The 11,791-nt window shown below is 46.8% G+C and overlaps 1 protein-coding gene across 1 annotated transcript; it reads right to left on the reverse strand.

Moving 5' to 3' along the window:
- Positions 1–204: 204 nt before the first annotated feature.
- LOC137346008 (probable G-protein coupled receptor 139) lies at positions 205–10,667 on the reverse strand. The gene is made up of 2 exons (XM_068009309.1): positions 10,516–10,667; positions 205–4,898 (listed from the first exon to the last, which is right to left on the reverse strand). The coding sequence occupies exons 1-2, from the start codon at positions 10,577–10,579 to the stop codon at positions 4,003–4,005; spliced, it is 960 nt and encodes a 319-aa protein (XP_067865410.1). The 5' UTR covers positions 10,580–10,667; the 3' UTR covers positions 205–4,002.
- Positions 10,668–11,791: the final 1,124 nt, after the last annotated feature.

An 11,791-nucleotide genomic window follows, 5' to 3' on the forward strand; every position in this document is an offset into this window, starting at 1 on the left:
TCAAATAGTGACCGTGGGATCTTTTACACCCACTTGAGAGGGCAGACGGGGCCTTGGTTTAACATCTCATCTGAGAGACAGCACCTCAGATAGTGCAACACTCATTCCCTCCCTCCTCTCACCTCTTCCCTCATCCCTTCCCTCCCTTCTGCCCTCCCTCCCCTCCTTCTCTGTCTCCCTCCCTCTGAGGGATTGATGAGTGGGGACCAGGCCTCTCTGTCGGTGCACCATGACCTGAGGGAATGTGAGGAGCATCTTCGAGTGTCCCACAGCCTGGGCTTCAGTGAACGTTGCTGTGTAATCCTGGTCACTGGGGTTTTGTGTAATCACTTACCCCCACCCGCCCCCATCCTTATGAAATCCCGCTCCTATCCTAGTCTATCCAGGGAGACTGCATCAGTGCCATGTGGGAATAATCCTGAGCAGTGATCGCAGTGCGAGTCCGTTTATTGATTGTTTTGTATGAAGATGAAGTTATTTTCTTGCAATCCCACAAGGTGTGATGTAGTTTTTGTATAAATAGTGGTTTGTGTTGGTGAATATATCTGTTACTGTCCACCATCTACAAGGCACAAGTCAGGAGTGTGATGGAATACTCTCCACTTGCCTGGATGGGTGCAGCTCCAACAACACTCAAGAAGCTCAACACCATCCAGGACAAAGCAGCCCGCTTGATTGGCACCCCATCTACAAACATTCACTCCCTCCACCACCAACGCACAGTGGCAGCAGTGTGTACCATCTACAAGATGCACTGCAGCAATGCACCAAGGCTCCTTAGACAGCACCTTCCAAACCCACGACCTCGACCAATCAGAAGGACAAGGACAGCAAATTCATGGGAACACTACCACCTGCAAGTTCCCCTCCAAGTCACACACCATCCTGACTTGGAACTATATCGCCGTTCCTTCACTGGCGCTAGGTCAAAATCCTGGAACTCCCTTCCTAACAGCACTGTGGGTGTACATACCCCAAATGGACTGTAGCGGTTCAAGAAGGCAGCTCACCACCACCTTCTCAAGGCCAATTAGGGATGGGCAATAAATGCTGGCCTAGCCAGTGACGGCCACATCCCTGAATGAAAAAAAAATAAAATAGAAGAGATATTGTGACCAATTTCAGGAAAAACTTTGGCATTTTCGACTCCCTTAAGGAAACTGAGCAGCTGACAGGAGTCCACGTCCAGTGTGAGACGTTTCCAGGGGTCTTTATCCTCAATCCCCACCCCCTCCCCCAGGATATCTCCAGCCTCCGACAGTTAAGGAGCAGCCATCTCCAGAGGGCCAGTCTCAAAGCTCAGTGTTGAATTGTATGAGCTGGTCTTTAGTGACTACACAGGGAGAGACAGACACTGCACTCAGATTACACCCACCAGATTGTACAGTTAACACCAGCTGCAATAGCCCAGTTAGAAGGCCAGGGAAGGATCTGCTCACACTATTGAACAACACCATTCATACCTCAGGCACTGGCGGAGGAGCTGGATGAGGATTCCCCTTTATCAGGAGCTGTTAGTGAACAGTTTGTTAATGCCTGTACGACCATTATCAGAGAGACAGAGACAGAGTCAGTGAGCAAGATACAAAGACAGTTGGAAAGACGGAGAGAGATGTAGGGAGAGAGGCAGAGACAGGGACAGAGGGAGACAGGGGCACAGAGGGAGACATGGGGAAGGAGGTTGACATGAAGAGGGAGGTTGGCACGGGGATGGAGGGAGACAGGGGGACAGTGGGAGTCACGGGGTCGGAGGTTGGCTCCGGGAAGGAGGGAGACACGGGAATGGAGGGAGACACAGGAACAGAGGGAGCCACGAGCTGTTGAGTGTATCATACACACAATGATCAATGAGCATGTGGTGTTCGTCTGTTCACTCGAGATCTACCGCGGAGGAGGAGCATCACAAAAAGCAACTGACAGAGAGTGTAACTAAGAGAGGGGAGAGTGAGAGAGGGTTGTTGAGAGGTTGGGAGGGTAGAGGGAGGTGAGAAATGAGAGACTGAGAATAACAGTGAGACTGAAAGGGAAAGTGAGCAAAAGACAGAAAGAGAGACAGAGACAAAAAGAGAGACAGTGAGGGAGACAAAGGGAAAGAGAGACAGAGAGGAGCAATCACTGCTCCTGGATTTCCAGGTTGGAGATGGTGTAGAAGTATTTGGAGAGGTTCAGTGGGTCAACACTGGGATTAAGGAGGTTACAGAGATAGGGAGGGGTGTAGGGGCTGGAGGAGGTTATAGAAAGAGGGAGGGTTGAGGTAATGGAGGGATTTAAAAGCAAGGATGAGAATTTTTAAATCGAGGCATTGCAGAACTGGCAGCCAATGTAATGCAGCGAGCACAGTGGGTGATGGGTGAATGGGGTTTGGTGTGAATTAAGACATGGGCAGCAGAGTTTTGGATGACCTCAAGTTTAAGGAGGGTAGAATGTGGGAGACCAGCCAGGAATGCATTTGAATAGTCGAGTCCAGAGGTAACAAAGCAATGGATGAGGGTTTCAGCAACAGATGAGCTGAGGCACGGGTGGAGTCAGGAGATGTTACAGAGGTTGAAATAGGCGATCTTAGTGATGGAGTGAATATGAGCTCGGAAGCTCATCTCAGGTTGTGAATAGTCTGGTTGAGCCTCAGACAGTTGCCAGGGAGGTGGATGGAGTCAGTGGCTCGAGAACAGAGTTTGTCGCAGCACCGAAGAGAATGGCTTCTGCCTTCCCGATACTTAAATGGAGGAAGTTTCTGCCCTCCCAGTGCTGGATGTCAGATAAGCAGTTTAATAATTTATCAACAGTGGAGGAGTTGAGAGAGGTGGTGGTGAGGTAGAGCTGGATGTTGTCAGTGTACATGTGAAAATTAACAGTGTGTTTTCAGATGATGTGGCTGAGGGGCAGCATGTAGATGAGAAATAGGAGGGGCCAAGGATAGATCCTTGGGGAACACCAGAGGTAACGGTGTGGGAGCAGGAAGAGAAGCCATTGCAAGTGATTCTCTGACTATGATTAGATAGATAAGCATGGAACCAGGTGAGAGTAGTCCCACCCAGCTGGACAACAGTGCAGAGGTGTTGGAGGAGGATGGTGTGGTTAACCATGTCAAAGGCTGCAGACAGGTGGAGAAGGATTAGGAGGGAGAGTTTACCTTCGTCACAGTCACATAGGATGTCATTTGTGACTTTGATAAGAGCTGTTTCAGTACGGTGACAGGGGCAGAAACCTGATTGGAGGATTCAAACATGGTATTCTGGGAAAAATGGCCATGGATTTAGGAGGTGACAACACATTCAAGGACTTTGGCGAGGAAAGAGAGTTTGGAGATGGGGTGTTAGTTTGCAAGGACAGAGCAGGTCACAAGTTCTTTTTTTTCAAAGGGTGATATTTGGAGATTTTAAAGAGAAAGGGACAGAATCTGAAGAGAGGGAACTGTTAACAATATCAGCTAACATGGGAGCCAGGAAGGGAGTCGGCTCTGCCATCTGGGCACCGGGAAGCTGAGGTCCTCTGACTACCGGCTCCTGTACCGAGCCCGACCCCACTCCCTCACCCGGGTCCTGACTCCCTATCCTATTCCCTCAGCTGGGCTTGTCCTGACACAAACCCTCCACACACAACATCATCTGACTCAGAGAGAGGGGGAGAAAGAGAGACGACAGTGACCAGGTGGGGGGAATGGAAGGGTGAGGGACTCGACAATGTGTCTCCAGAAAGGAAATCTATTCATACAATAAGATTTCCAGCAGCTCCTGCATTTTGGCTTTTGTGAAAACATTTTTGTTTTCTGAGCAGATGTGAGGAGCTGAGAATCGAACCAGTGGAGATGGAGGAGACACTGTGGCTGCTGTTTCCCCTCCTGTCCTTCAGGGGGAAGTGTTAGTCTCTTCCAGCACCCCACTCCCATCGCTGGGGGTATTTTCACATTCCCAGTGATTCCTGCTGTCATTCAGTTGATGGAAGTCTGTGGATAAATATTCCATTCATGGACTGGAAACACTGGGACCCGCCTCTGGGCTGCTCTCAGTTGTTTTGTTTATTCATTAATTGAACAATTGATGTAACTGGATATTTCACCGCACTCTTGACCTGCTCTCTGAACTTGGACTGAGTCACCACATAAATAAATGTGTTTGTGCAGCAACTTAATATCGACAGTATAAATCCAACCTGTCTAAATATATAATTAGAATCATCATCGAAGTTATATGTCATTTTAAAGTAATCTAAAATGTAGATAAACCACAGAAGTATGAAGCTGCCGGATATGGTGAAGAGTAAAATCACAGACTTCCTTCTGCTCTCCATCTCTGGGTCACTGCAATTCTCTCCCTTGCTCTGACCCCTCAGTCCCTTATGGACTCGACTGGTCACTAAAATGTGTCTGACTGTCAGAGCGTTGAGCAACAGAATTAAAGCAAATGGGATCAATGGAGTTAAAACCTTATCAAATGATTCAAATCCCACCCATCCGGGCTCAGTAAAATAGCTTGGCTTTGTAACACAGAACCACGGTACATTGTCGATTATCTCTCGAGGTTCATATATAAAGTAGAGGGAGATGTTTTTTGAACAGAGCAGAATGCAGGTTGTTGCTAGAACCACAGCCGCAGTTTTCTTGGTGCAATATTTTGTTTTCAACTTCTGCCAACAAATGGCCACAAATCGATCAAAGGTGAAAGTGACGGTGAACCAGACAGAACAGTCTATGGCTGCACGGAGCAGGACAAGGTTAACACGACACACAGGGGTGATATTTAGAAAAGATCCTGGGAAATAATGATATCTGATCCGCCACAGTATGACCCCAGTGATAATGACCAATAGATCTGCCGTTGCCATGGCCACCAGGTAGCGAGTGGTGCAGGTGGAGAGGCCGCACTTTCCCCGGGACAGGATCACAATCGCCAGTAAATTAACTGTAAGAGAGAGAAGGGAAAAGAGACTCGAAATTACTGATCAAACATTCTCCGTGTCTGACCCAGACAGTAAGGGCAGGATTTTAACACCAAAAACAGGGGAGATGGGGGCGGGTCAAAATTTAAGTGTCTCAAACCCGACCCCAATTGACCTCCGACCTGCCCACTTCTGGGTTTACTGGAGTCGGGAAAGGGGACGGACAGACAACCGATCCCAGGAGGCGGGTTGGTAATTTAAAGATTTGAATGAGGCTGTAAGTCTCTGATTTAATCTGTTTTACAGGTTTAACTCTGTCTGACCGGGTTTCCCCGTTATACCCCACACCACAAACAAGGACACCCGGGACTGGCGACTGGAACAGTCCTCCCCTCCAGGATCGAACTGCTCCCTCAGGATCATCCTTCCCACCCTGGGACTGCACCCCACCTTCCTTGCATAAAGACACCACCATTCCCCAGGATTGGACTGCACCCCCACCAATGGGACCCCAACCCCCCCACAGATTGGACCTCACTGCCCCTGGGATTGTATCCCTAACTCCGGGATTAGATACTCCACCTGGGAAGGGACCCCCCCCCCCCCCACCACACTACAGGCTTGGGCCTCATTTTCCAAGATCAGACCACAAACCCAGGTTCAGAAGACTCGAAAAATCAGGGTTACCCCATTGTGTCTTGTGTCAGACACGCCACCCGCCCACTCTCCCTAACGGGACCGGGACCAATCTCCAGGATAGGAGACCACTGCCCAGAGTTGGGGATCAGACATCCACCCTTCCCCAACCCTCCCATCCTGCTCCTCCTCCCCTGACTCAGACCAGGTTGCAGGATAGGAGACCCCTCCCCGGGTTTGGGATCGACAGACCAGTGATCGGCGATGTCACCACTCGCTCCCCCTTTGGAGATGGTGATTGGACACCCCCTAGTATATTGCATCTCCCCACAACACCAGGGTCAGCATTTGGACCGCCCTGGTCCTGAGGCCTGCTCCAGAGTCCACCCTGCCCGACTGGAAGACAAGCCTGTCAATCAAGTTGACTTCAGTGCGGGGAACATGTCAAGGATAAAAGAGCCAGTCTGTGGAGTTAAAACTCTGAAACTCCGCTCCCCACCTCTGTCACTCACCCCTGTTAATATCCAGGAATAAACATTGGAGTAAAAACAAAATACTGAAACTGCTGTAAATCTGATAAAAATAGGAGAATGTTGAAAACACTCAGCAGGTCAGGCAGCATCTGTGGAGAGAGAAACAGAGTTAATGTTTCAGGCTGATAGGCTTTCATCAGAATGGGAAGGTATTAGAGATTAATAGTTTTAAAGCAATCATATAGTCAGTGAAAAGTGGGGTATAGGGGGAGGAAAGAACAAAAGGGAAGGTCTGTGATCGGGTGGAGGGCAGGAGTGATTCAATGATAAAAGGGATGATGGTGCAAGGTGAATGGGACAATTAAAGAAACAGGATGGGTCCAGAGGAGGTGTAAATGGTTACAGCAGAACAACAGAGGGGGAGGGGAGCATGGAAAATCTGGCAAAAGAGGAAAAGGCTCCAGTAGCCTGGAAAAGTGATGGAGAATGGTGGGTCGACCCCAGGGGTGTGGACCAGCCTGCCAGCTGTGTATCCCCACCCCAAGCACCAGCCACACCCCCTCCACTCCCAGTGACTCTGATGTAGCCATCCTTCATTACCAGCAAAGGCCATCCCAGAAAGTGGCAGCAGTAATTACATTCTGAAGGTTTTAATCTCAGGGTTGTGTCTGACAGGCAATATAATGCCTAATTGAAAATTACAGTACTATTCCTCATTGAACTTCAGTGAAGAGTGTCGGATATTGAGGATAGAGAGGTCAGACTGGGAGTGGGGTGTCGAATTAAAATGACAAGTGACTAGAAGCTCAGGGTCACATTTGCAGACTGAACGGAGGAGTTCAGCAGAGCAATCACTCAATCTGTGTTTGCTCCTCTCCCAATGTCCAGGACATTCCATCGTGAGCAGTGAATACTGTTAATAAATTGTAAGAAGTCCAAGGAAATCACTGTTTCACCTGGAAGGAGTGTTTTGGGCCTTGGACAATGGGAAGGGAGGAGGTAAACGGGCAGATGTTACATCTCCTGTGTTTGCACGGGAAGGTGCCTGGGGAAGAGGAGTTGATGTTGGGGGTGATTGAGGAGTGGATCAGGGTGTCACAAGGCATGGGGGGAAGGGAGGGGAGCAGAATATATGTTTGGTGTTGGACTTAGCTGGATGTGATAGAAATTTTGGAGGATGATGTGTTGAATGTGGAGGCTGGTGAGGTGGAAAGTGAGGACAAAGGGAACCTTATCGTGGTTCTGTCAGGGAGGGAAGGGGTGAAGGCAGTAACATGGGAAATGGGATGGACACGGTCGAGGGTCCTGTTAACCACAGTGGCGGGGAATCCTCGGCTGAGGAATAATGAAGACATTTCAGAAGCACTGGTGTGGAAGGTAGCATTGTCAGAACAGATAGAACGGAGGTGGAGAAACTGGGAGAATGAAACAGAGTCCTTCCAGGAAGCCGGGTGGGAGGAAGTATAATCAAGGTAGCTGTGGGAGTCGGTGGGATTATAGTAGATATTGGTGGACAGCCAATCCCCTGAAATGGAGGTAGAGAAGTCGAGGAAGGGAAGGGAAGTGTCAGAGACGGACCATGTGAAGACGAGGGAGGGGTGGAAATTAGAAGCAAAGTTGATGTAATTTTCCAGTTCAAGGCAAAAGAAGGAAATGACATCAGCATAGTCATCAAAGTATCGGAAAAATATGTGAAGGAGGGGAGCTGAGTAGGATTGGAACAAAGAATGGTCCATATATCCTACACAAAGGCACATAGCTAGGACCCAAAGTAAAAACAGGAAATGCTGGAACCACTCAGCAGGTCTGGCAGCATCTGTGGAAAGAGAAGCAGAGTTAACGTTTCGGGTCAGTGACGCTTCTTCAGAAGTAGGACCCATACAGCTCCCATAGTGACAACATTTGAGTGTGGAATATCCCAATGTTTACACCCGAGATCCACACACCTATACTTTACAACAGGATCCCTGTACAAGGATCAGGATCAGGAACCTGCGAGGGTTTTCATTCCCAGACTAGATCTGGTGAGGAAGAGAGGAGTTCCAGCTGGAATGGCGAGTGAATGAAACAAAATGAATCAAAATGAATCAATTCCAAATAGGATCCTCGGAATGTCCCAGCTGGAGATGGTGGAGGGAAACTGGCCGGGAAACGACCTCATGGTGTCTGCCAGACAAGATCCCATCCACTGTGAGTTTAAGGAGAGCTCGGGTTTACTGCACTTTGGAGCAGAGAGGGTCAGACTGACATGGACAGAAATGTAAATGGAATTCTGCAGGACAGCTCCGAGCTCAGAAGGAAGGAAGTCTGGGGTGTTGTGGGACAGTCGTGACCACAATGACCCAGTGGATGAGGATTCAGAGCCTGAAGAAGGGAGTGAGATCTCTGAGGGGACGAACTAAACTTGCAAATAATAATGAATAAATTCAATGAAAACTTCAAGACATTTAAGGCAGAAAGTGGGGAGATATTTGATTAAATAATCAGAGACAAGAGCAAACTCTCTGGTTCAGATGGACTGTATCCACACAGACTAAAAAAGAAAGGTAGAGATAGCAGATGCACGATTATCTGTTCATTAATAATCATCAGAACAGAGAAGCAGTGCAAAAATCTGCAGACCAGTGACAGAAAAGATAATGGAATCCTTATTCAAAGATGCAACACAAAAACATCCAGAAACAAATATTATCATAAAGGCTGGTCAGCACATATTCCAAAAGGAAGGTCATACTTGACCAACCCTATTGAATTCTTTGAATAATATCAAAAAAGAGTGGATAAGACTAATATAGATGATGTCATCTACATTGATTTTCTAAAGGTCTTTGATAAGGGACCACACAGCAGACTCATGACTAACCTCAGAGCAAGTGGAGTTAGGGGACAAGCAGCAGAATGGACAGCGAGCTGGCTACAGAAACAGAAAACAGGGAGTAGGGGCTAACGGTATTTCCTCAGATTGGTGGAAGGTGGGAAGTGGTGTTCCACAAGGATCAGCACTGGGAACATTGTCGTTCACCATTTACATAAACAATTTGGACTCGGGAAACTGCAGCACAATTTCAAGATTTGTCGACAAATCAAAATTGAGAATACAGTTAATACAGAGGAAGATTGCAACAAAATAGCTGAAGACATTATTATTCCCAATTATACCTTGGAAAATAAGTATCTGAATGGGGTCGAGGGGAAAAGGGGTTCGGGGGCAGATTCACAAATCATTTAATGTAACAACACAGGTTAACAGGGTCATAAAAATACAAACAAAGCACTGGAGTTCATTTCCAGAGGAATAGAATTGAAAAAGCAAAGAGCTGATACTAAACTGATATAGAACCTTGGTTATACAACACTTAGCCTATTGTGTGCAGTTCTGGTCTCCATATTACAAAAAGGATATTGATGCACTGGAGAAGGTGCAATTGTTTTAACCAGAATGATACCAGAACTGAGAGAGGTGTACTGTTTATTTCATCATTAACAGTTTACTAATGTTATTATTTACTGCCCTCGGTCTGATCTCTTTATTGTGACATCTTTGTTACTCAGTTACTGGTGTCTCTCCTCACAGAGACACACCTCACTGAGATAAGGGCAGAGATTGGTTCAGGTTATATGTGTCGAGACTCTGAATCATAGATAAGAACTGATTCATCAAACCATAATCAGTTACAGAAGTGGATGATTCAATAAACAAAGCCCAATATTCATCCTGTGTAAGAGACAGATAATAAAATTCACCACTCAAGACCTACAGATTCTCAGGGCCATGTTGGGGGAAGGGGATTAATTATCACTAAAAAAAACTTGTGTTTACAGGGACTATACTCAGAGTAAGAAACATCATTATACAGAGGATTAGAATGCTGTAACAGTGCTGTCCTGCTGTTTAACTGTCAGTAAGTAGTTAACATCTGTTTCTGTTGGAACAGTTCAATAGGAGACAGAGCAATATCAATACATTTCACTTTATACACTTATTACCAAACAACAGCAAAAACGACTCTGCAATCGATTACATTGTTAAAACACAGAGGCAGGTTCATGGAATGGAGAGATCAGATACCTGAAACAATGATTTCAAAATAGAACCGGGTTGTACAATTGTACTCAGTACAATCCCACAGTTACAGATACTCCCAGTAATACATGGTCACTGGGATCAGGTATTCCACTCCGGTTAGTGACCCACACTCATCTTGATTTTACACTGACTGATGCTCCCACTAATACCTTCATTCAGAGAGTTGCCTTCACTGAGGTCTAATTCAGCATTACACAATATTCCACGAAACATAATAACTTGATAAGTCAGACAGCCTGTCAGTTACAAACAGACCTGACCGAGGTAATGGAATAAAGCTGCAGAGATAATTCAGGATATTTGACATAAGGAAATGATAACACTGATCGGGTGTCTGTATAACGGTGACCACTAGATCAGCATTTAACATGATCAGTCACAGAGAAAAACCAGAGACCAGCTCACACACAGATTTACACAACTTCAATAGTTAAAGTCACTTACTAGAAACCCCAATGACGGCAAGAATTGGGTAATATATTTTCAAGATACGATGAAATGTTTCCATTATTTTCTGTGAAGTGATGTGTCTCTTCGTGCTGCAGGCAATCTCTCTGCATTAAACTCTGAGGTGACACATTTCCAGAGCTTGTAATTTATACCCTGTGGGTTCGCCCCGGGGATATTGAGGTTGCAACATTGTTCAAACTGTTTTTTTCAAATTGAACAAACAGATTACGACATCGAGTTCAGTCCATGTTGTGATTGAATATATTTATTTCTGAGATTGAATTGGAAAACTTCAAAGACTGGACAATTCTGATCACATTAATTAACTAATGAAAATTTGAAGCTGTATTCTCCCAGCAATGAGGTTGTTCTTTCAAACACCATCAGTCCCATCTCTAGATCTCATGTTGTTTCAGTGATGTCCTTCACTCGACTGTGGTTCAGGTGGTGAAGAGCAGATTGTGGCCATCGCCCATCTGGGCCTTGAGCTACAGGCTCTCATTGTAAAGCACAGAGAACTGGGACTGCAGGCAGTGAAACTCTGGAGAGTCCTTCACCATCTCACTGGCAAGAGTGTTCAGCTGTTCCTGGGGAGGGGAGAGTGGGGAGGAGACACAGGACAAGGACAGGGTTAACCAGAGAGAGTGATTCACTGCCCCACACCATGTCTGACCAATCAGAGTAAACACAGTAACAGAAGAAGGCCATTCAATCCCCTCGGGCCTGTTACACAGCAAAAGGAGGAGGCCTTTCAGCTTCTCGCGCCTCTAACGGAGGAACAGGAGGGAATTCAGCCCTCGAGGCTATTCTGTCTTTTGATTGAAGCTGAGGGAACAGGAAATTAGGGAACAGATGAGAGTTTTAAAGTGATAGAGAGTCTCTCAGCTGGAAGGTGGAGCCGTGGAATCTTTTACCTCCGACAGAGGATAAACAGGACCATGGAATAACATCTTATGAAAGAAACAGCATCTCCAATAGCGCAGCACTCCCTCAGTACTGCCCCTCCGACAGTGCAGCACTTCCTCAGTACTGACCCTCCGACAGTGCAGCACTCCCTCAGTACTGACCCTCCGACAGTGCAGCACTTCCTCAGTACTGACCCTCCGACAGTGCAGCACTTCCTCAGTACTGACCCTCGACAGTGCAGCGTTTGCTCAGTACTAACCCTCGACAGTACAGCGTTCGCTCAGTACTGACCCTCGACAGTGCAGTGTTTCCTCAGTACTGATCCTCGACAGTGCTTCATTTCCTCAGCACTGATCCTCTGACA

Source organism: Heterodontus francisci, chromosome 29, assembly GCF_036365525.1.
Source record: "Heterodontus francisci isolate sHetFra1 chromosome 29, sHetFra1.hap1, whole genome shotgun sequence".
Taxonomy (NCBI): domain Eukaryota; kingdom Metazoa; phylum Chordata; class Chondrichthyes; order Heterodontiformes; family Heterodontidae; genus Heterodontus; species Heterodontus francisci.

Coding starts and splice junctions, on each gene's coding strand:
- LOC137346008 (XM_068009309.1), bottom strand. CDS start 10,579: ATGGAAACATTTCATCGTATCTTGAAAATATATTACCCAATTCTTGCC. Junction 4,899..10,515: donor TGCCGTCATTGGGGTTTCTA/GTAAGTGACTTT, acceptor TCTCTCTTACAG/TTAATTTACTGGCGATTGTG.